Here is a 25506-nt window from a genome sequence, read left to right on the forward strand (position 1 = left end):
TAATGATCACAGTACACCCATCTTCTGATGGCTGCTTCCAGCAGGATAACACACGTGACAGAAAGCTCCGATTATCTCAAAGTGGTTTCTTGAAACTGACAGTGATTTCATTGTGCTCAAATGGCCTCCACAGTCACTAGATCTCATTCCAATAGAGCTCCTTTGGGATGTGGTGGAAGGGGAGATTCACATCATGGATGTGCAGCAGCTGAATATGCAGCAACTGTTTGATGCCATCATGACAATACGGACAAAATCTCTGAGGAATGTTTCCAGCTTCTGGTTGAATCTATGCCACAAAGGATTAAGGTAGTTCTGAAGGTGAAAAGGGCATCCAACCCAGTATGAATAAGGTATACCTAATATATTGCCCAGTTAATGTATCTATGCTTTACTGCCACTGAATACAGGCAATAGGAAGTTCAACGTCCAAAATAAATCAATCAACAAATAAATAACACACTCAACTTCATTTCATAGAAAACATTTTAATAAAATTCCCCAATTTCCCATTAACATACAGTAAGTTGATCAATAATGAATTCCATTTTGATGACATTCACTCTTAAACATTAAAAAGGCACATAAAACCTCAAGCACATTATTGCATTTTTCTCCTTTAAACATATTTTTTTTCTGACTCTGTTATTGCACCCCAGAAATATCCTCTCAGCCCACTGTTGACGCTCTAACCAGCTAGTGGGTGGGTTAAACAAATCAGGCAGTACTTAATTAAGCCTTGTGAGATCTTGTTTTAAACAGTAGATAGACACTAATGATGTAACAAAATGAAGAAAGCACAAAAAAAATCCCTGGATTCTGTCACTACAGTTTTTACTCTATTGCTGTTTGGACGGTAATTTGCTAGAACTTTTCTTAAAGTGCTTCAAGCCTTACTTGAGATGCTTTGTGATCGGTTAAACAACATAAAAGGCATTTTGTACAATTAAAACTAAATACACACAAGGTGCATTATTTATATTTCGTAATTCTGTACACGTGTCTCCTCATACATGTATTTCTGTGTTTATGAGGATTTAAAAAAATATATATATAAATCATCGTGAGGGCACTTCTGCATTGTGAGGATCCAGAGCCTCAAAGGTCTCTTCGAGGGTTCACACTTGATGATAATGACGTGGTTAAAATTGGATTTAGAACATGACAAGAGTTGGGTTGGGAGAGCGGGTAGGCAATGTGATCAACGAGTGTTCTCACAACTATAAAAAGGCCTGCGTGTGTGTGAATGTAGATATCCTGCTGAAGGCCTAGTGTCATCAGTCCCTGTCAGTACATGACAGTCTTACAAATTCACACAATCCAGGCAGACAGTCCATGACTTTGCTCCAAATGACACTGGGGTATTTGCTCTCCATTGAGCTTCTTACACAACATTTCATATAACATGTACTTGGCATTAAAACATCACAGGCACGTAGACTTGGCATTATATTCCATTTCAAAGGAGCGTTCAGCAAAAGTGAACATCCCAGTGAAGGTACAAAATAAGGCACTCTGGGCACACGATGGAGCGGTCATGTCTGCCGGCAGCAGCAACTGAGCTCAATGGCAGTGGCACGGTGTTTCCTAAAGGGTGGAAAAGATGCAGTAAGATCAAATGGAAACATTGAAAATATAAAATTCATAATGTGGTAACATCAGTAACACAATGTGTGTTTGGTGTGTTCATAAGCACTTTATACTTCCATAATTTCTCCCTAAGCTAGTCAAAACCTGTGAGAGTTAGGGTTAATTCCACAGGCAGGTTAAAAGCACATCAAGCAGAGCAAAGTACATTTAGGTACAAAATGTTTTTCCCCTGTGTGTGGTTCTCATTGTGATAGAAGAAGAAAAAAGCAAAGATAATGGCCTGTTTCCTGTTGGGTTTTTTCTTGTCTTCGCTGTCGGTTTAGTCATAGCCTGCCTTAGAAAAAAAAAAAAAAAAAAAGGAAAAAAAGGAGAAAGCTCCTGACAGTATTGCCACCAAGTCTGAACCATTCACTCTACTGTAGTATATGTATTCAGCAGTGCTGCATTATGACTCACAAGAAAATTGGGCCTTTTAAATAATGCTTCCATTCCCACCAAAGTGATGCACAGTGTAAGCCAAATGTTAAAAATGTCAAAATTTTCATGCCTATCTACAGCCAATCCTATTAAGCCCTATAATTATGCAATGCACCAGTCATAAAATGGTTAAAAAAAAAAGGCAGAAAAACAGCTGATGAATCTACAAGTCATTCAAAGGAACCTTTTGCACAAAAGACTATTAGATCACTTTTTGGATGAGAAAAAGTAATTAAAAAACCCTTTTACCCCCTACTGACAACTACACTGAAGGAAATAATAATAACTTTATTCACAAAGAAATCAACAGTCTCTACTTTTTATGGTAGTTTCATTTTAATGGAGAGAGACAGAATATCAACCAAAAATCAAGAAAAACACACATTACATAAAAGTTATACACTTATTTGTGTCCGTCCATCCATTCTCTTCTGCTTATCCTTATAAGGACCGGGAGGGGTGTAGTTGGATCCCCAACTACAATAGGGCAGGAGACAAGGTACACAATGGACAGTTTGCTAATCTGACACAGGTATAACACAGAGAAAAAAAACAGCCAGTGCCACTCACATTCACACCTGTGGGTAATTTAGAATCACCAATTAACCTAACTTCACTAACTGCATGTCTTTGGGCTGTGGGCGGAAGTCGGAGTAACCGGAAAGAACCCACGTAAACATGGAGTCCCATATGTATGTCACTGAATGAAATAAGTATTTGATCACCAAGAAAAACAGGACTTAGTAGAGAAACCCTTTGGCAAGCACAGTGGTAAGATATCTCGTAATGGACTGAAATCCTGTAGCGGCTGCAAGGCCCACCTGGTCAACAAGGCACATGTTCAGGCCTGTCGTAGGTTTTCCAGTGAACATCTAAATGATTCAGTGAGGCTTGGGAGAAAGTGCTGTGGTCATATGAAATTAAAATTGAGCCATTTGGCACCAACCTGTCATGAGAAATACTGACCCAAAGAACACCATCCCCACAGTCAAGCATGGAGATGGAAACATTATGGTTTGAGGTTGTTTTTCTGCTAAGAGTACAGGACAATTTCACTGCATTGAAGGGCCAATGGACGAAGCCATGTACTGAAAAGTCTTGGATGAGAACTTCCTTTCTTCAGCCAGAAAACCGAAGATGAGTTTTGGATGGGTCTTCAAGCATGACAATGACCCAAAACATACTGCCGAGGCAACAAAGGAGTGACTAAAAAAGAAGCACATTAAGGTCATTTTGTGGCTCCAGACGCCAGTGCGACAGTAAATCTGTGGAGGAAGCTGAAGCTTCGAGTTGCCAAGCAACAGCCAAGACAGCCAACTGAGCATGTCTTTGCACTGCCTTTCTTTAAAGTTTCTGTAAAGGGGAGCAGGCCGAAATCCCTCCTCAGATGTGTGCAAACCTGGTGACCAACTACAAGACACATTTTTTTCTGTATTATTGGTTGATTGGTTAATACTCTGTCTCTCTCCACTAAAATTAAACCAACATAAAAAATTTTTGTCTTTGCAAGTGAGCAAACTTACAAATTCTGCATGTGATCAAATAATTATTTCCCCCACTGTATGAGTCATACAGCAATGTAGGAACTTCTGTACTGTAACGTAAAAAATCTATATATTAAAAGCTACAGTAAGATGTTTTTACATTTTTGACTAATACACGGAATCATATTTTAGCATATAAGTAGAAATACAAAAATCATGGCAAGCTTTTTTAATTATATTAAATCACTCACCTCCGTCTGGCTAAGCGTCACTGCCGTGCTGACTCATACGCTTCTTAGATTTCAGCTCTTTCAGCCAAGCAGGCGAGGAGGCACCACTGAATGTCACAGACGATATTTCGATATTTCAGTCATCTTCCCCAAAGATATCTGGATCATTTACACAACATATATATTTGTTTTGGTGAGCAGCGCTTCTTTCTGCTTACCCTTCTTCCTTGTTGCCTATGACTGGCAGCACCCGTGTAGCTCCAGCCAGACGGGCAGGCGTGCGAGGAGAACGCGAGAGCTCCACGGAAGATGGTGCCACTTCTTCATCTTGATGTTCCTTCTCTTCGCTAGCTTTGCTTTCTACGGTTTCCTCTTTCACTCCAGTTCCTCCACCACTTGTTTTCCTTTTGAGTTGAGCCTTAAAAAAAGCAAATAAATACAAATAAGAACTTAATTTAATAAAAGAAAGACCCGTTTGCATCATATTACACATATTAATAATAATAAAAAAAAACACATTTAAAATAAATTTAAGTTGTTCTTGAATGCTTTGACAACTTACAAGCAAGCCTGCAGGACTGATACCAGGAAACACTGGCACTCGCTGGGACGGGGAACAGACTACCTTGGGTTTAGGCTGTTCTTCCTCAGAATCTGACTCCCTTTCTTTTGAAACTGTCTCTTTTTCAGCTGAAAAACACAAACACGAGTCAAAACAATTCGATACTGTCAGCTGTCTTTATACCACTGACGCTTTCCCATAGAACATTACAGATACTCTAATAACCTGTGGAGTCCTGGGTCCTCCAATCCTGCATTTCCTTCTGAGCTAACCCTGCGGTCAGCTTGCGTGATGGACGTGTTCGAATACGCCTCTTTCCCAGATCCGCCTTGGATCTTTGTGCACTGGTGTCAAGGAGAGGAGTGGAGCTCTGTACAGAGACACATAGACAAAATGTAGCAATGAAAAGCAAACACACTGGCCACAAGTGTGCATTATTTATTACTAGAAAATAATTAGAAATATAAAAAGTTACTGAAATTTAATTACTTGGGGTAACAATAAAAAGTCAATTATATGATATTCTGGAAGTCACATATTGAATACATTAAGAAAAAAGATTTTAAATCAGCTATGACACTGTATAAAGTCAAAGATTTCATAAACCACACTGTGCTTACAAACGTCCCTATATGACATAATGTGTAGAAGTATGGGGAAACACATCCAAAAGAAATATACAGCCAATATAAATATTACATAAAAGAGCAATAAGAATAATTATTAACACTGGCTTCAGTCAGCTGTCACTCAAATAAAAAAAAAACCAATGTAGTGACCTGGTTGAGTCAAAATTATGTACAAAGCAAGACAACACAAGTTTCGCCCAGAATTTGTTTCAAGCCAGACAAAAACATCACGCACAGAGAGAAAATGATATGTTTAATAAACTCGCCGTAAGAATCAATAGTAAATATCACAGCATTACAGTCAGGGGAGAGAAGACAAAACACTGTGGAAAGACTGCACAGAGCCAATGAAAATCTGTTTATCACTGCACGAGTTCACACAACTGTATTAAAAAAATGATGTGAATATCGTAAATACGTTTTCTGTTTTGCTGAGTTCTGACTCTTGTCTTCTGGATGCCACTGTTTTCCATTATCGATGTTATGTGTACATATCTATAGCTATGTGAATGTAGACAGCGTGTATAAAGTTTAGTTGTTTTTGTTTTTGTCTTGATAACTCTCTCCAGGAGTTGATAAAATTATTTCCACAATGACGAGTTAGTGTATGTCTGCTACAAATGTCATTGATATCTTTGTTTTGTGCTTCTATTTATCTTTCCATCTATCCATGCTCCACACTACAGAAAGACATTTTCTAAAGTAAGTTTGCAAAGTAACAACTGAATTCCATGTTACCTCTTTTGGTCGATGGCACGGGGAAGATTTAAAATCTCACTAACCTCGGGAAAAGGGGCAAACTCTGGCTCTTTCAGATCATCTGCGGTGTCTTCAGATGAGACTTCAGGTACTTCGTCAGGGACTGGGTGTGGACTGAAGAGAACAAAAGTGTAAACAAAGCTGAAGAAGAATGTTCACAGGGCATTGCCAAAATGCTTTTGGCTCAGTTCAATTTGTTTTTTGTTTTTAATTTCACCACTCCGTCAAGCATATGTGTTGTTGACCACAAGGGGGCACAGGGAGCTCAACTTTCAAATGCCTGACAGCACATTTTACTGTACATCTGCATTTGGTTATGGTGTCACAAGCTTTCTGTTCCTAAACACTTTCCAGAAGTCTAAATTATGACATTTGGCCAAACAAATAAAAAATAGAAATGTTCTAAAGGCTTGTGGATTAACACTGTTATACAAGTACAAAGAAAACTCAAACTACATGAAGATTTTTTTTATTTTTTTTAAATAATGCAAATGATTTCCTACCTGTTTCTTTCAGGTGTTTGTTCCCAGACTGGATCCTGCTGGTCATGTTTAAGGCCAAAGTCTATCAAAGCATCAGTGTCCTTGTCTTCATTGTTTGTGGAGAAACTGTTAGTCTGATCCTGCGAGATGGACACAAAATTTCAGGTAAATTCAAAAGGAAAACACATGCAGAAACCAGAGTAATCGTCAATTCAATTCAATTTTATTCATATAGCCCAAAATCAAAACAACAAGTATGTAAAGTAAAGAACCTATAGTAAGACAGAGAAACATGGGTAATTTAGAATCACCAATTAACCTAACCCCACCAACTGCATGTCTTTGGACTGTGGAAGGAGTAAACCCGCGCAAACACGGGGAAACGCATGCAGCTTCCACACAGAAAGGCCATGGCCAGATGGTGGATTCGAACCCAGGACCTTCTTCTATGAGTCAACAGTACTAACTGGCAGGTCACCATCATGCTTCCCTGCTAAATGGCATATTTGGCTGTATACCTTAACTTAAATTCTAAACTATTGCTCTGTTCATTAATCGAAAATCCTTTTTTTTCCAATGACCCAAATGATCCTCTACGTCGTATAAATTTGTGAACAAGAACTTTAAATTGTAGAGTTGAAACAAGGAGAAACTAAACTGTGTGCTGAGCCAAAACTCACCAGCTACACAGAGAGAAAGGACCATCCAAGCATGCGTCTTTTAATGAGCCAGTCACAGAGGCTGGGTTGTCCTCAATGAACACCGGGGGCATGAACATGCGCACACAGACACACACGCACTGGCGTACACACCTTTATGCCTCAACAGAGACAAAGTAAGCACACTGATGATGTCACGCCCACATGCTATAATACACGCGCGCATACACGGACGCACGCAAACACGTTCCAAACAAAAGCAACCACTTCCTCGCAAAACATTCCTCTATGCTCACTTCATATTTCGTTGAGGGGCACATCCCAGTGCTGTATGGCCAGACACTGTCACCTGGATACAACACAACAGTTGAGTAAACATCTCGTCTCCTTTGTGAGGCCATTTATTACTCAGGACGCTCAGGGCAGCTTCATTTGCACAATGCCTGTTATCTGGCAGCATCACAGCACAAATGAATAGGCTTCTAGTGATTTTCCTATAACCACACTCCATGTTCAGATGCAGAGAAAAAACAAAGTGCGCAAGAGGAACAGCTTTTCACAAGCCGTTCCTCTGCAATGCGCTTTATCCCGTGTCTGTGCCACCTTTATCACAGAGCTGCAGCTGTCACTCACAGTTTTAATGTTGACTAATGCTTCCCAGGAAGTATCTTCTGCTGAGTTCAGTAAGAAAACAAAATAATTTTACAAATATGCAGTAATTCCTGTTTGGGTGAATCTTAAGTATGCAAAGATTAGAAAAGCATTTGTGCAAGAGATTAAAGAAACAGTGAGGCATTGTATTGTGTGATTTGGAGACACTGTTTTTGGTTTAAGTTACTTTTGGATGCCTCCTCGTCACAAGGGGTCACCACAGCGGGTAGCTCTGCACATTTGATTTGACCACAACCCCAAAGGGGATTCTTATCTCTGTATGGAACTGAACCAGCAAAATTTAGCTTGCCAACCAAATGCGTAAACCACTACACTATGGAGCCAGTTCCTTCCGTTTTAAAATATCAAAACAAACAGCCTCGTCTTCCTACTTTGGCCATAGCTAAAGGAGTTTTCAATAAATTAGATATTAGAAACATGTTTAGAAGTTGAGCAAAGATATTGCAACAATTGCAGAGAAATGAGAGATACATTTGTGAACTGGAAAAGTATCCAGTACTCCAGTACTATCCTTTTATCTCTGCTTTGGTTTCTACCAACTCCCAAGTGAAATTTTTGGCATGTTCCCCACGCCATAAATTTATAGTCCAGTATTTGCCATGTCCTACGTTCAGGGTTCTTGGTTCTTTGTTTTATGCTCCCCAGTTCAATATTCTGTATACCGTGCAATGAAAAAGTAATTCCCCTCAAACATAATAACAGATTGTGCCACCCTTGGCAGAAGAACTGCAATCAAGCATTTATGATAACTGGCAATAAATCTTTCACATCATTTGGGAGGAATTTTACCCCACTCTTCTCTGCAGAAGTATTTTAATTCAGCCACAACGGAGGGTTTTCAAGCTTGAACAGCCTCTTTGAGGTTGTTTTTAAGGCCAAAGCATCTCAATCGCATTTAAGTCTGAATTTTGACTACGTCACTCCAAATACTTTACTCTGTTTTTGTTTTTTAGCCATTCAGAAGTGCTGGTGTGATTCAGATCATTGTCCTGGTGTATAACTCAACTCCGTTTAAGCTCCAGGGTACAAACTAACACCCAAACATTCTCCTTTGGGATTTTCTGGTCGACAGCAGAATTCATGATTCCATCAATTACAGCAAGTGATCCAGGTACTGAAGCCAACCAACCCAAGAATACCACAATACCACCACCATGTCTGACTGGTGGGATGCATAAAAGTACCCAGTCTCTTTCCTATCACTGAATTATAATTCTTTAGATGTTGTTCTGGGTTTTTGTGGCCTCCTGGATGCGCGTTGGAGTAATTAATTTGTCTGATAATATGAAACAATTAAGCATGACAAATGTGCAAAGAATGAAGGAATCAGAAAACTCGCACATTTTTTCATGGCACTGTAACTTAACTATTATATGCTTGGGTCAGTCTTATTCCTTACCTATCATATCAACCCTCTGGGGTATACTTTATCAACAGCGATCACTCCAACCCTAACCTTAATTCTAACTTAGACAATCATCAATTAAATGAATATTCATAATTTTTTTAAACTCAAGAAATCTCTTTTATCTTTCTACAAAACACAGGGTTAGATTAAGAGTTAGCACTTATGGTGATTTACATCTCTGAGGATAAATGAATCCACAATTAGTTTTGCAGGTTCTTGTTATATGCTATAGAAATCTGGGGAATAAGGAACCCTGGGCCTGTAGAATCTAGGCTATCATCCAAAATCAGCGCTGTAGCCATCTACACCTGAGGGCACTTTTGACTAAAATGTCTGTTTCTCGGTCTGGATTTGCACTGTAAGAACCAGGGTTAAAATTTATTTTCCCCACGTCCTGTTGCTGATTGGTCAGGCAAGCTAGTGTTTTTCTCAGCACTTACTAACTTTCTAAAGCTACTTTTCTACAGTAAATATCCAGCCTAACATAAATTTGCATTGTTAGATGCAAAAACGATGCAGTGAAACCGATCCTGCTCATTGACTCCCTTTCATAACATTAAGAGGATTTTTTTAGACTGCATTGTACAACAAAATAAGACAAAAAGAAGAAAAAACCCCCCCCAGAAACATCAGGTTACTCCTTGGCTAATGAGCTAAATCTTTCACTGGATCCACTGCTAATATATAAAAAACATGAGAGTGCAGCTTTATTCATCTAGGAACATTTGAAGATTTAGGACAAGAACTTCTAAACAGCGTACACACTACTATAAAGGATAAAAGCACTACCTCTGTGTTTGCCAGTACAAAATGTGCTGCTGAGGGCGCAGGATGTGCTGCACAAGTTAGGACAGAGTCCGCTTGATTATAGTTTACCTGCATAACATTTTTGTCATGGTCACTGGAATGTATATGGAACCTTGTTTGCAGCTAAGTGGAGAGAATAAAAGCACAACTTAATGAGGAACAATCTGATTCACAACGAGTATGAAGGAGTGTCACCACAAGAATCACAGTGATAGATCGCCAGATAAAGGAATTAATCTTTCCTTTATCCTATGTTTCTCCTGAGCACCCACATGTATGATAAAGTTACAGACAAATGTACATGATATATAGCGGTACTTAAATATAGTGTAAAAATGTTGTTGGTGCCAAAAATGTGCAAGGATTGCCTGCAAAATCGAATATAATCTATTATAATATAATGTAATGAGATGTAATCGCATACAATGATAGAAATAGGAAAAAAAATGGCATTAACTGAGAACGGTTAGGCTGTGAGCCAAAGGCGGCCAGCTCAAACAAAAGGCAGATGCAGATATGGAGGTGACACCCATAAATAACAACAGTTAGATAAACCTTGTCTAAGTGTGTCACACTTTGTTATTGTCCGGCTCGTTATCTCCCACATACACCACAGACAGAGAGGGAAAGGCCATGACTGCGCACTGATAAAAAAAAAAAAATACAAGCAGGAAACTTCATCAGATATCTCTGTCCTTCCTGAAACACACTGCCACTGCGTGCTGCACTCCCTATTTAGATTTGCATGGTTATCTTTTAACCCATGTCCATGGAAATTTTGAACAGGCTAATAAGTTACAGGCAGTTTTGAAGCATTCTCTAACAAAACTCGCCCTAAAAGCTGCTGCTTTGGTCATTGCACCCAATGATAATGGAAATCAGACAGCAAAGTCTTTAAATATAGTTACTGTAACTGTATATTTTTACTGGTTTGTGTATGTCAGCTCTTACAGAACAGGTTTTAGTGGCTTTCCTCTGCAAAGTCTTGCGACTTCTGATGGAGAAGCGATGCAGGGATCTCCTGCTGCGACTGGCAAAGCTACGGAGCGGTGACATGGCCCTCTGAAACCTTCCTCCTTCATCTCCACTTTCCTCTTCTTCATCTTCTTTATCATCCTCTTCCTCCTCCTGCTTCTCCTGGCCCCACACAAGCTCCAGAGCCCCTTGCAAGGACCGACGTAGGCTGCCCACCCAGCCCACCACCTGCAGCTGGGCGGCCGACAGTTTTCCTCCGAAGTACTGCATGTTTGAAAAGCTCACACAGCTGGCTGCACTGACGGCAGGGTCACCATGGGAACCGGTTCAACAGAGAAACTGAGGTTCAACTTTATTAGAGATGACAGGATTTTGCGGGTGAGTCAGAAAGCTGGCTCTGCGATCCAGCTGTCTGTTGACATTTTAAGCAGGCAGAAGGTATGCACAGGACAAGTTATATTTTGTAGAAAGAACTTTTCTGACATCACAGAAGACAAAACGTAGTCCATCTGTCATTTGAAAGGGATGCTTCCTCTCTCCACATATTTTCACGACTCAGCTTACGTGAACTTCCTGGAATAGTCTACAATTTGCCGTCAGTGAAGAAGTAAATAGTCCAGCCAGCCATGTGTTTGCAGTGTGACGACACTATTCCACTGTCACATTAACTATGATTGATGTGAGACAGCGGCATCCTAAAGAAAGAGCTTCCCATCATCGATTTAGCATCCAATTAAAAGACAAACCGACTGAAGCCTGCTTCAAAAACTCCTCTCTGTCGTCACTTGGGAAGCAAAAAGAGCTTCGAAGGTTTCAGTCTAAAGTTGGCAATTTACATCCTTTTATCTCTTTGACTAAAACCTCTTTGACTAAACCTACCCACGTACTTCCGAGTTCACAAAAAAAAGGGGGAAAAAAAAAATCACATGGGAAGCATCTGACACTCCAAACATCCAAAGGCAGGAACAGAGAGACAGATCACCCCTTTATCACCGTCAGACCTGAGTGATTTCACAGAACGTCAACACAAAGCGGAGGTCTGTGCTCGGATGTGGAAAATCCCGAGGGAAGTAGAAAGGTGTGGCCTGGCTGGGCCAAGGTGCTTTCTGTACCTCCCTCTGCCGGTCTCATCCCGTAGGTAAATGCAGGCAATGAATGAGCCAGGTCTTTGTGAGAGGAAAAGGCAAATGAAGCAGCAGAAAACACACAGACAGTAGACGTGAACTTTCTTGTCTCTGGATTAGACCGTCCTCTTTGTGTGCGTATGTGTGCCAGAGAGTGTGTTTGTGTGTGAGGGAGGGAGGGGGGATGACAGGCTCTCTTTCAAAACTGGGTGGAGAGATTGAGAGACAGAGACAGAAAATGAGAGCAGACATGGGGCACCATGTATGGTCATTCTCACATCCTGCTCTGCTGGAGAGACCCAAAAGAGGGCATGCTGACCACACAGCACCTAGGCTCTTCTTATCATCATATCCCACCATCATCTTTCTTTCAATCAGAAGCCTGACTGAGGGTGCACGGTTGGCTGCACACCTTGTGTTTGCCTAGTAAACATTTTCTCCAGTCTGCTTTGTCTAAAAATGAAAAGCTTTTTGTCAGTTTTCAGGTTGACATTATTGCATCAAAAGGGAAAGAAAAGAAGAAAAAAAGATTACAGTTATGAAAACATATAGTTTAGTGTTACAGAGGTCTTTTATTTTAGATGATTTTTAGGTGCCTTATATGAGATAAAGTTCATCATTTCTGCAGCACACAGTGAGGAAGTGCAAAGTCAGAGAGCAGCAGCGCCACTCAGTGGTGCAAATAAGAATGCACTCACACAGACAGACAAGCAAAGCCCCTTTACAGCACCCAAGTGTTTGCATACATTGCCCTGTATGTGATAGGTTATGTATGGTAAGGTTTGCTTGCTACAGCATTGACAGAGCAACCACAAACACACACACTCACAGTCCAGGGTTAGTTCACTGTTTTCATTAAGTCTGCAAAAATGTTGCAAGTTTAAACAGGCGGTGAGCCCATCTGTCTTAAATGTCATATCTCTGGCAGTCCTGCTCTCATTAAGTGCAGCTCTGCTCTGTTCACCTGGAATTTGTTGGGTTTGCTGCCTTTATTTTTTTAAATGCTGTGACAAAATTGAACATCTGTTCACTTTGCTGTCTACTTGACCTGTCACCTCCAACCTCAATTATAAAAGAAGAAGTTTGGACACTGTTTAAGAAGTTAGTAGAAAAAGAAAAACTTAGATTTACACAAAAAGTAACACAAAGACAAAACATAAAAGGTTGATGCAGGTAAAATGTATGCAATAATATAAATGATTAAAAAAAGACCATCTAAGACAAACTGTGAGGTGCAAAGAATAGCAGCCGTTCACTACTATTAAGGCAACAGTTCAGCTATGTGAGAATAATATTTCACAACATAAAATTGCATAACGATAAGTTTCTCACATGAGTCATTAGAGAAAAATACAACATGGATTCAGGAGCAGCTCTGAAAACAACAATGTCAAAACAACCGTCACCGATTTGCAAAAAAATTTCATGGTACAAAGTTTGAACATATGTAATAATTGCTATAAATACATATTGAAATATATTTTCAATATGTTTTTTGTTTGTTTTTGCCCAGTGAAATTTGCAGCAATGTTTAAATATTAATATCTAAAAACTATTAAAACTATAAAAGCCTGAAAATGAATGAAAATGAATTACAATGTGTAATTTGGGCCAGATACATCAAAAAATGTGAGTATTAGGTAGTTAAAATATGGAAAATATGTAAAGCCCTATATTTGAGCACACACACTAATAAAGCTCACATTGCAAAAGACAAGTAGTCCCAATGTCTGAATGGTTTATAGTTACATTTCATAATACTGTAAAATAAAGCATATAAAACTCTTTTTAACAAGAAAAAATAAAGAAAGTGCTACTTTCACTCAACTTTCATCCTGGCTTGAGCAAATATTATAATTTGTACCTCAAAAACAAAATTATACAAAAAAATGGTTTTAATGTATATGTGCATATTTTCACCTCTGAGACCTTCTCTACCCATTTCAAGACCTACTGCTCTGAAGCAGGCTACTCATTCAGGTTATTCCAGGTATTAAAACGCAACAATGTAGCATAGTCATGCATCTTAATTACAATTCTTGCGGCCTTCATTCACACAGTTAGCATACAGATTGCCTCTTTATATTTTAAGTACCCAATTATCTTTTTTTCATATGTATCCATCCCAAATTACAGATCCTGATTCATTTTGATACTGAGAAAATCTTTCATCTTTAATAGTTTTTCAAATATTCATGTTCAAACACTGCCTCAGATTTCAACATGTGGAAAAAAACGTGCCTGAAAGTGGATCGACTGACCATTTTTTCCAAAAGATATATCCTAAAAAGTAGTTGATATATGAAACTAAACTTTCACAGCACTCATTACACATGTTCAAACTTTGGACCATAAATCTTTTATGTAAATCAGAGATGACTGAGCAAATTTGAGAATGAATGACCCAACAGTCAGCGAACACGGATTGCAGCTGTGTTCACAAGCTTGTTTATTATGAACTAACGAGAAGTGGAACAGTTTGTGGTCTGACCAATCGAAATGTGATATTTTATCAGGAGACAGTCTGTGCACCTGTGACGCATTAGTGCATCATATACCTTATTTCAGCAAGACAAACTCAGCAGACCTGTAACAGTTGGGATTGCAGGTTCGCAGTCCCAACTGGATCACACGTGTTGTGAAACAGAATACATAGAAATGTGAAATGAAATGCATCGAAGCATTTTTGGAACAAGGGGTTGCATTATCCAGCATAAAGGCGAACTAAAACTGCAAACTGCAAAGTGATCATGTTTATTTGCATATCCATCTGTACGTCAGTCTTGTACTGCAGCTGTTCTGTGACGTCATTGTCTCTGAATGTCAACTCAAACCAAAAAATAAATCTGTTTTTTTTTTGTTATTTAATCAAGTGAAATCATTTTGCAGATTAACCACTTTTACACTGAGGGTTAGATAAGTGCAATACCAAATCTATTAATAATGACTGAGCGTTATGACTGAAGAAGATATGACTCTCTGTCATTTCTTTGCCTTTTCTCTTTATTGATAGCACAGTAGTGCAGAGTGGACAGGAAATGGGAGGCAGACAAAACTTTGTTTCCAGCTTTTGTGCTAAACTACGCAACTGATGCTATTATTTATCCTACATACATGACTTCAATGTTAATTGCCTCACAAAACTCTCAGTAAAAGAGAATATAAATGTTTTTGTTTGCAAAATGCTGAACTACACCTTTAAACAGCACTTCATATTACATAATCGTGTAAACTAACATCTTCAATACCAACCGAATTTGCTTGCAATGTGGTAATATGACAAGACGTGTGAAACTGAAACATATGACCCATTATCTCACGGGTTATAGCCCCATGGCCCACATCGTCACACAGCACACTCTTAAGTAACACACACCTGCCTTACACTCACGTTGGAGATACACAGTATGAGCCAAACATTTAACAAAAACATCATTACTCTTCCACACACTCATACCAAACCTTCTTCCACGTAACATGCGTCTTTAAAATGTTTGCGATGCTTCTATTTAAAAATGTTTTTTTTGGCCTACACACAAACTGAAAGCAGAAGATACAGAAGATAGACGGCTACTGGAAACACACACACAGGAAGTCGTAACCCATATTTCTGCCGTCAAAACTTCGCACTGTCATCGCACTTCTTTTTTGATCTCGCTTTTACCACAATGAATGGCAGTAATTTTGAGAGCAGAAACTTTGAAACGTGCACATTAGCAGTTTACCTCGCCCTAGCCTTCTTTGATGTTTCTCGCTGTAATAAAACAAGTAATCATTTCAGAGAGAGGGGGGGAAGTACTACTGATATGTTTATGTTTATGTTGCCTTCAGAAAACTTGACTTACAGTAATTTCCCTGAGAATTAACAGTATAATTTCCTAGACCCAGCCTTACTTTATAAGGCAGTTATATAAGGAAATTTTGGTTTGGTCTTGCTTTGTATAGTTAAAATGAAGGAGTCTCCCCAGCTGTGTTAACATGAGTAATACAAGTACACGCACACACACTAACACAGTCATGAGTTCTTAAGCTGTGACTTAACCACACTGAAGCAAGTAAGACAAGATATTTCTCTCCTTGTCTTACAGGAATGGCAAAATGCTGGTGCAGGTGAGGTGTGTATGGCTGCCTGGCTGATGTGATTCATTGACAAAATAACTACATTTACTAGTGGTGCACACCCCTGCTTCTCTTCCTAACCTCACCCTTTCTGCATAAGTGAACAATCGGAGCTTTCATATAACCATAGTGATGTCCACAAAACAAAATCTAATCAAGCATGACAGAAATACAAATCAAGCTACAACCTAACCAAATAGGGCTGACCTCTTGGTTGTCTTCTTCTTCCACCTCGTCCTCATCCTCGGTTTCTGTCTCCTTCTCCTCCTCCTCTTCCTCCTCCTCGTCAACGTCAAGAGAGATTAGCTTCTCCTCTTTCTTCACGTCTAGAGAGATGAGCTGCTTCTCAGCTGGCTCATCTTTTATCTCCTCCACCCATTCTCTCTCCTGCAAAGGAGGTGTACTCGGACACTGCTCTGGTTTTTCTATTTTGTCTTCCTCGGCTTTCTCAGTTTTGACATCCACAGGCACCAGTCCCTTCGCTTCCTCTTTATCCAGAAAGTCATCCCAACTATGGAAAACCGGACGGTTTTCTGTTTTACGCCGTGACGTCACTTTTATCGGTTTGACTGAAAAATCATCAAATTCTATGTCGATCGGATTCTGTTTGACCGAGAAGTCATCATAAACCACATTCATCAGATTCTCTGTGGGCCCAGAGCTGTTTGGTGAGGGGGAAAGTGGTGACTTTGACTCCTGAGGCCAATCTTCAGATTCAAAACTGATTAGATTTGACTCTGCTTTGTGCATCAAACTCTTCTCTTGCATGTTGTTCAACCCGGATTGTTTTGTTTCTCTCTCTTCCTCCAGTCTTTGCTTTTCTTTGAGTTGGTTTGCCTGCCTTCTTTCCAGTTCCTCTTGCATTTTTCTCTCCTGCTCCTGCTTCTCTATTTTTTCTTTTTCAATCTGCCTCCTTCTTTCCTCTTCCCTTCTCTCCTCTTCTTTCTGTTTTTCTAACAGCTTCTGCCTCTCCATCTCTGCCTCTTTTTCCTTTTGTATTTTCATCTCCAGTTCCATTCTTTCTTTTTCAATCTGCCTCCTTCTTTCCTCTTCCCTTCTCTCCTCTTCTTTCTGTTTTTCTAACAGCCTCTTCCTCTCCATCTCTTCCTCTTTTTCCTTCTGTAATTTCATCTCCAGTTCCATTCTTTCTTTTTCAATCTGCCTCCTTCTTTCCTCTTCCCTTCTCTCCTCTTCTTTCTGTTTTTCTAACAGCCTCTTCCTCTCCATCTCTTCCTCTTTTTCCTTCTGTAATTTCATCTCCAGCTCCATTCTTTCTTTTTCAATCTGCCTCCTTCTTTCCTCTTCCCTTCTCTCCTCTTCTTTCTGTTTTTCTAACAGCCTCTTCCTCTCCATCTCTTCCTCTTTTTCCTTCTGTAATTTCATCTCCAGCTCCATTCTTTCTTTTTCAATCTGCCTCCTTCTTTCCTCTTCCCTTCTCTCCTCTTCTTTCTGTTTTTCTAACAGCCTCTTCCTCTCCATCTCTTCCTCTTTTTCCTTCTGTAATTTCATCTCCAGCTCCATTCTTTCTTTTTCAATCTGCCTCCTTCTTTCCTCTTCCCTTCTCTCCTCTTCTTTCTGTTTTTCTAACAGCCTCTTCCTCTCCATCTCTTCCTCTTTTTCCTTCTGTAATTTCATCTCCAGTTCCATTCTTTCTTTTTCAATCTGCCTCCTTCTTTCCTCTTCCTTTCTCTCCTCTTCTTTCTGTTTTTCTAACAGCCTCTGCCTCTCCATCTCTGCCTCTTTTTCCTGCTGTATTTTCCTCTCCTGTTCCCTTCTTTTTCTCTCTTCATCCTCCTGTCTCAGTCTTTCCCTCAACAACTCTTCCTGCTTCCTGCAAATAGCCTTCTGCTTTTCCTCAGCCTCTGCCTTTAATCGTTCTTTCTCTCTCTGTTCTTCTCTGAGTCTTTCCTCTATCTGTCTTGCCTTCTCTCTTTCCTCCTCTTCCTGTTTCAGCTTCAGCTCTTTCTCTCTCTCTTGCGCTTCTTTTAGTCTCTGTCTTTCTCTTTCCTCCCTCAGTCTCTCCTCTTCCTTTAGCCTCTCCCTTTCCCTCTCCTCCATCTCTTGTTTAATTTGCTCCTCTTTCTGCCTTGCCCTCTCCTCTTCCTTAAGCCTGAGCTCTTCCCTCTGTCTTTCCCTTTCTTTTTCCTTTTCTTCTTCCACTCTTTTCTGCTCCTGTTCTAGCTGAAGCCTTGCTTGTTCCTTCTCCTCTGCTCGCCGCCGTTCTTCAAATTCCAGATGTTTCTTTCTTTCTTCTTCTTGCCGTTGACTCTCATCATAATTTTTCTGAAAAATTCCTACTCTTTTATAGACAGGCACTACATCAGGGACTTCCTTTTCAGCTGTAAATCCAGGACTCTCCTCCTCCTCTTCTTCTTCTTCTACTTCGTCTTCTTCTTCTTCTTCTTCTTCAGTGTCAGAATCAGAATCCGAGCCTAGGATCAGTGGAGGCCCACCATCATCGCTCTGCACGGTGCCAAAGCGAACAGAGCGACGTTTGACATTGTTCCCCTTTGGTACGTCTTCACTCAGGTTAGGGGTGCGCAACTGGACGTCAACCTCCGTTGATTTGTTCGCCTCTTGTGGGCTCTCTGCAGCACTTTCTGATGATTTCTTTTCAGTTTGAACACGTTTTAGCATTTCTGTTGGGGACTTTGTTGGTTGTTCAACAGGTGAGACCTTTGACGGGGGGTCCACAGTCGGACTCTGCGGCATTTCTTCGGCAGAAAGTCTGAGATTTGAAGTTTTTGGTGTTTTCACTGCTGTTGGAGAAGTTGCAGGCTCAAAGCTGTGGAGGAGAAAGCAATCATAGCTTTTCATTGTGAACAACAGAGTTTTAATGATGATTTGTTCTTGTTTTGTTTTGGGGGCTTTTTGTTCTCAACATTCAAGAGTCACTGAGCAGATAGTTAGGGTGTCCTGTTACATATAGCAGTCATTTTTTAGGCAGATAAAAAAACAACAAACCCTGCTCTAATGTGATTGGTCTATACCACATGACTACAAACACAAACAGGAAAAATTCTGGTAGGTTGTATCTAGAGATTAACATGAAAGTAACAGACAACAACTAGACCTAGACCTACATCAGAAGACTGACACCACCCTGTGTGTACGTCTGTCTGTACATACAAAGCAAATGTTTAGCTTAGTGTAGCACTGGGGGATACGGCCTATTAGCACCCTGAAAGATCGCGAAATAATACCTTGCGTGTCGCTTTTAACCAACACAAAAAGTCAACTTTAATGTTAACAAAGTTTTACAGAGAGCAGTGGATCTAATGCTTATTTAGACCAGTGACTTCCGCGAGTCTTCGGTGGTTTGCTGGCAACCTCATAGGAATCCAGGAAGCATGTTACATATTTATGACACCCAGCATAAGGGCAAAGAGTGGTATATATCTAACCCAGCTGTCAGTGAGAGCATAAATTACCTGGAAATTGTGAGCATTTACTTAAAAGGTCTGATTTCAACATAAGTTAAAAAAACAAACAAGGTTTTTACTTATCCACCCAGTGACTGGTCACTTAAATAGTCTTGATGGCGTTTCCACACAGTCAGCAGTGCTTCAGAGATAATAATGCGTATTCAGTACACTGAGTAGTAGTTCCACTGAAAATGTCTGACAGTGAAAACTCTCAGAAATATAGTCAGGATGCAGATTTTCTGAAAGATTAATTTCTCTAAATGTTATTTAGGGAACTGTAAGCAACACAACTAAAATCCCATTAACATCCACTATAGGGACTAGCTAAATACCTGAAGCTACGTGCAGACAGCTGGATGTCTAATCTCAAACTTCACACACTTCGGTAGCTTAGTTTGCTTCCTTATCTAACCTTGGTTATTTAAGGACATAAATCTGGCTGCAACATCGATACTGCAGCAGCATTTTTTCATTTACCACGCCCGGATTACTTTCCAAACACACTGAACACGGAGGAGCATCAAGAAAGCAACGCTCAAACTTTCCTTCCTTAACAGTTCTAGACTTGCACTCTTGCTACAGCTGCTCACAGAAACCAGAAACTGGGGCCGTGCTTTCTGTCGGCATAAACACATTTGCAATGTTGTCTAAATAAGAAAGGCCTGTATGTGCTCTCAAATCCAAACCACTAACATAAAGAAAATCTAAATCAAGAGAAACCACATACAACCACACACCCACATAAAAAAAAATGTATCCAACATTTGCTCACCCAAAACAACAAATGAATCAAATTTAAGGTTATGGCTTCCTAGACATAAAGTCATAAATCATTTACATCTGACTAACGAAGATGGGCTTTGGGATTTGAACCTGTGCTTGCAAATGAATGCTCACTTCCTTTTCTTCGTGTCTAATCTTGTCATCGCACACAAACTGCAGAGCCTTACTCACCTCTTGGAGCGTGCTCGGGATGTAGCCGGAGGCTTCTTCTCCATCTTTGGACCCTCAGAACTTGTTTCTGCAGCCCAATTTTTGATGCGCTCCTTCACCCCTCCTATACCGTTTAAGATTTCCGGTTCGTCCCTCTTCGGCATGGCCTCCGGCCTCGACGCAGAGTCAAACAGTTGACTAATTCTGCGTTTTATGCTGTTTCCCCCGGTGTAATCCTCTTTCACTTCACCGTCATCGCTCTCTTTGTTTGAAGGCTCTGGAGATGCCTGCCTCTGCTCTGGCGATGCCTGCTTCTGCTCTGGAGATGGCTGCTTCTGCTCTGGAGATGGCTGCTTCTGCTCTGGAGATGGCTGCTTCTGCTCTGGAGATGGCTGCTTCTGCTCTGGAGATGGCTGCCTCTGCTCTGGAGATGGCTGCTTCTGCTCTGGAGATGGCTGCTTCTGCTCTGGAGATGGCTGCTTCTGCTCTGGTGATGGCTGCTTCTGCTCTGGTGATGGCTGCTTCTGCTCTGGAGATGCCTGCTTCTGCTCTGGAGATGCCTGCTTCTGCTCTGGAGATGGCTGCTTCTGCTCTGGAGATGCCTGCCTCTGCTCTGGAGATGGCTGCTTCTGCTCTGGAGATGGCTGCTTCTGCTCTGGTGATGGCTGCTTCTGCTCTGGTGATGGCTGCTTCTGCTCTGGAGATGCCTGCCTCTGCTCTGGAGATGCCTGCTTCTGCTCTGGAGATGGCTGCTTCTGCTCTGGAGCAGGAGATACTAGCCTATTTGAACGCCCTTTGGTGTTGTATGTGGAGATAGCTGTGGTAGGCTGCGGGGGCAGAGACAGACCGCCTGACTCAAACTTTGAGGTGAGCTCCATGGACAGACGCTTCCTAGCACCACCCCAACGAAATGTTTCATCGGTTGAAGAGGAACCATCGCTGCCTGAGTGATTCCGCATTTTGACGACAGAAGCTTGAGTTTCATCTTCCTTCGCTTTTCCGTCGTTCTGCTCTGAGTTACTTGCAACATCTCCAGAAGCTTTGTGGTTTGTTTGGGTGATGTCGTCTTTCTGGACAAGCTCAGATTTCTTTGTCTCTTCGGGCTGACTGGTTTGTGAGGCTGTTTTTCCTACACTGGAATCACGAGTTTCCTCTTTACCTGCCTCACTAGCTTTGGTTGTTGTTGGGTCACTTTTGGGAAGCTCACTTTGAGAGCCTGGTTTTGCATTTGAGGTGACAGCCGGCTGAGATGTTTTCTGAGCACGAGGGGTCAAAGTCGGTTTGGAGACACCTGTAGGCTCTGATTTTTGAATTTTCGAGGTAGCGGGGAGCGTCTTTGGGGCATGAATGGAGCGGATGGTGGTGTTCTTCTGCACAGAGAAGGGCTTAGGAGCGAGGCCAGGTTTGGGGGCCAGTGGTGGCTTGGGGTTCGACGTAACACTAGTCTTGGAAGCCTCAACGGAGCTCTCCATGGCAGAGTTGCTAAAACAGGACGAGTGAAGAACAGAACATGTTTAGCCACAGCAAACTCCATATTTACATTAATGAAAACCCATTTCATACTCAGAACAGAAAAAGCCAGTCGGTTATGTTGTTACAAAGAAGACGGGAAAAGTCTGGTTTGTCTAGATTTTTCAAAGTGCATTACTCTCCTACAGAAGCAAAGAGAAACTAATCAATCATTCTGAACAAACATCAGCCACTATTAAAAAAATGTCTTCCTGCTGCTCTCTTTCATATTTTCTCCCTCAGGTTTCAGTCTTTGATTTGGTCTTGTGATAACATAAAATGCACTGAACCTTTCCTTGATTGTTTCTCTCTTTCTCCAGCTAAAATTAAAGTAGTTAAATGGTAAGACTCTCACACACAGTGAAGCTCTGACAGCGTGTGATGGCTCATCTTGACTGAGGATGTTTACCGATACGTAAAATGGGAAACTAAAAGGAACCGATTGAGAATGACCAAGATAAACTGCTCTGAACAGGTCCAAGTGATAACATTTACAAACGTTAAGTATTACCCAGCGATGAAAGTGCCAAGCGTTGAGTGAGCACCTGAAAGGAAAATAATCGAGATCAAAACAGGCAAGCAGGGGACACTCGAGGACTCGAACAGACCTGGTGAACCGTACCATATATCTACAATACAATCTACAGCTCTGACACAGTCAAAACCCGGAGCCGTCATTGATCTGAAACCACTAGAAGATAAACAAACTGCAACTGTCCCGAGCAACCTGTCACGTGAGCACTTTGACCAACAGAAATGGCCTCCCTCCCTCCCCACTCACAAAAAAGGGACAAATTTACACACCGTGTGAAAAAGATAACAGTAATACAATATGTGACCAAATCTGCTACACTAAATACCACAGGCATTGTGTGCAGCATGTCATCTGGTTTGTCCTGTAGGACTAAAACCGGTAACTCCACACCCTGCAGTTTTAAAACTCTCTACACTAACTAGTACAGCTTGAGCAAGAATAAAAAAAAATGCTTATAGAGCATTGTTATCAATCTGCAGCTGGTTTGCATAAACTGTTTAGATTCCAAACAGCAGTTTTCAGTATGTGTGCACTTAGGTATTTTTACATATGCATTGCACTTTTTTTTTTCTTCGCTATGCCTCTTAAACACAACACCTCTGGGTGTGCAAGATATTGTGTAATGAGATCAGGTTGGACTACAGCTGTGTGCACCACCCAATGATTTTTTTTAGGTTTGTTTTGTTTTTAAGTGTCCAGTTTGTTTCTACCCCTCCCCAGCAGCTAAATTCCTAAGAAACAAACACTCTGGAGGAGAGAAGGCTTTCAGCCCTTGCTTATTTCAATTATTTTCAGTGCTTTCTGCAGAGCTCGGTCTCCTGTAGCACTTTCTTTATCTCTGTTTGCCTTTAGTGCCCCTGTTGTCGTGTCAAGGCCACACTGGCTGCCTTTAGTTTTTATGTTTAGGTTAATTTCTTCTCCCCAGTGATGCTGTGAGAGTGCGCTTACTTCGAGGTCAGTTTGATCTTAAAGAGCGAATCGTCGCGATTTAACGACTTTACCTGTTAAACCAGCGTTATACCCCCATATTTCATTTCGGGTTGTTAATAAGTTACTAGTGGACGCGTCAATAGTGAACTCCGAGCCGGCTCTGTGTCCTCTCAAACTGGACAAAGAAAGGCGATATAAACGAAATGAAAGAGTGATCCGAGCCTGTGTGTTCTGGACACAACTCTTAAGTAAGGAATCGGATGCGAGGACTCATAATGAGGTTGTGCCTCAGCCAAAACATTTCACAAAGCTTGGGAAACACCCATTACACTGTCACATAGGTTGTGCACCTGTCCACAAACTTACCCCTTCCCATCATTAAGATAACAACATCAGCAGTTAGCTTTTTATAAAGTTTTCTTTCAATCTTTTTGCGTGCGAGTGTGTGTTTACCTTTCGTCTTCACGAAGTCATAAAGATGGAAGAGGGCAAGGAAGCGGGAAGAAGATATAAAAGAAAACTGTTCCTCCGTTTCCCGTGATCGTCTCGCCTGCCGAGCTGTTGTCTGACCAAGTGTGTGTGTACGTGTGTGTGTGTTTTCAGCTCATTCACACCAACAAGACGTCAGCCAGCTCATACACCCAGCAGACACTCCCTCAGCCCGCCTGACAGTCCGAGCCACGCTGCCTCCAGCGAAAACACCAGGAGACCGGAAGAAGCGTGTGCGCACTTCAAAATAAAAGTGCATTAACCGGTGTCGGGCCCGGAGGAGTTGTTTGGCTGAAATATATGTTTTTGTTTGGGTATGAAAGCAGAGCTGACAGTAAGAAGTGCTGGTTAAAGTCTTTCACATTTGGATCCACAAAGAAAAATTATTATCGAGTTTTAAAATTACTAAAACTACAAAAACCTTTATGTGACATAATATGCTAACATCATTTTATATTTCACTGCTTTGCAGCGGAATAGCTTATTAAATTAAATTAGTATTAAATTAAAATATGATAGGTGACATTTTACTAGCCTGTAAAAGGAGTGTCTCGTGAGTTAAATGGGAAATTTCTTTGCTTAAAGCTTCTGTGGAATAATTTTTCATACTCTATTGTTTTCCTTTTAATACGCTGACTTAGTGTTAGCTTCCTGTGTGGCTGAAGAATTGTAACAGGTAAGATAAGTTTTAGGACTCTGATTTTTAAGGAAAGGGAATAAAACAGCTAGTTTATGGCATTGGTGCAAGGTAAATGCTCAGTTTGAAAAGGTGTACCAGTATCTAGTGCTTGAACATATCTGGAAAAAGTAAATAAATAAATAAATGTCTTAACTCACTTACCATAAATTGAACGAAAGCAAAACCCCTTCCAAGTCCTTGTTCTTTTGAAAATTTAGTCCGGAGGTTCTCTGTGAGTTTATCTAACTTGACGGTAGTTTGCTTTTCAGTGGACTGGATTAACAGGTTCTAACTGAGATGAAAAGCCACTTTGCCCAGAGAGAAAAGGAATAAGATCCGTCCAGCTCATACTGCTTCATGGTGGCGAGGATACCTTGGGCTTTTTAACAGCAGGCATCAGCACTCACACAGTAAACCTGAATTTGCATAACACCTGAGTCTTTACGACATTAATTTGCGTTGCATGCGCCGAGAACAAGAAACAACTCACAAGTGAACTTTGTGCAAATCTGAGAAGAGTGACTTCTTTGAAAACTAAGAAGGCTTTTTAATAATTATTTCAGTGCTAGATGTGTTTATGTGTGTGTTAGTGATGTTTGATGCATTGATATGCGGAAACATATCAATGCAGAACGGTAAAAATACATTTCATCATCACAGAACCAAGCAAAGCCAATAAAAGGTACTTCCTTATTAATCAGCAGTGGTGTAAAGATCTCAAAAGTAGGATTTTTTATTTTAGTCTGTGTTTATACTCATTTATACTCATACTCAGTTGCTTTTTATCCAACTATAGGTGCGCTATTGATACAGATTTTTACATTACAGATACAGAGTTTCAATGTTATAACAGTTTTTAATACAAAAACTGCAGTTTAAGAGTACTGATAAGCAAAGAATTCATTCTACATGATGGAAACTTACTATTATTAATTGGCACATCTGGATTAATGTAGCTGATATAGCTTTTTCATGTATGAATATTTTATTGTATACATCAAAGCATTTATTTTATTTTATTTTATTTTA

At 40.5% G+C, this 25506-nt stretch overlaps 1 protein-coding gene across 4 annotated transcripts; it reads right to left on the reverse strand.

Moving 5' to 3' along the window:
* Window positions 1-472: 472 nt before the first annotated feature.
* LOC100706805 (trichohyalin) lies at window positions 473-24013 on the reverse strand. 4 transcript variants are annotated; one of them, XM_025907400.1, is made up of 10 exons: window positions 23763-24012; window positions 20357-21817; window positions 16185-18762; window positions 6235-6353; window positions 5755-5845; window positions 4569-4713; window positions 4344-4471; window positions 4000-4199; window positions 3803-3888; window positions 473-1587 (listed from the first exon to the last, which is right to left on the reverse strand). In XM_025907400.1, exons 2-9 carry the CDS (start codon window positions 21805-21807, stop codon window positions 3813-3815), a joined length of 4788 nt encoding a protein of 1595 aa, XP_025763185.1. In that variant the 5' UTR covers window positions 21808-21817; window positions 23763-24012; the 3' UTR covers window positions 473-1587; window positions 3803-3812. The 4 variants fall into 4 exon arrangements, with proteins under 4 accessions (XP_025763185.1, XP_025763188.1, XP_025763187.1 ...); XM_025907403.1 differs by lacking the exon at window positions 473-1587 and adding an exon at window positions 1594-1920 and having other exon boundaries at window positions 23763-24013; XM_025907402.1 differs by lacking the exon at window positions 473-1587 and adding an exon at window positions 1594-1924 and having other exon boundaries at window positions 23763-24013.
* Window positions 24014-25506: the final 1493 nt, after the last annotated feature.

This window comes from Oreochromis niloticus, linkage group LG5 (genome assembly GCF_001858045.2).
Source record: "Oreochromis niloticus isolate F11D_XX linkage group LG5, O_niloticus_UMD_NMBU, whole genome shotgun sequence".
In the NCBI taxonomy this organism is placed as follows: Eukaryota; Metazoa; Chordata; class Actinopteri; order Cichliformes; family Cichlidae; genus Oreochromis; species Oreochromis niloticus.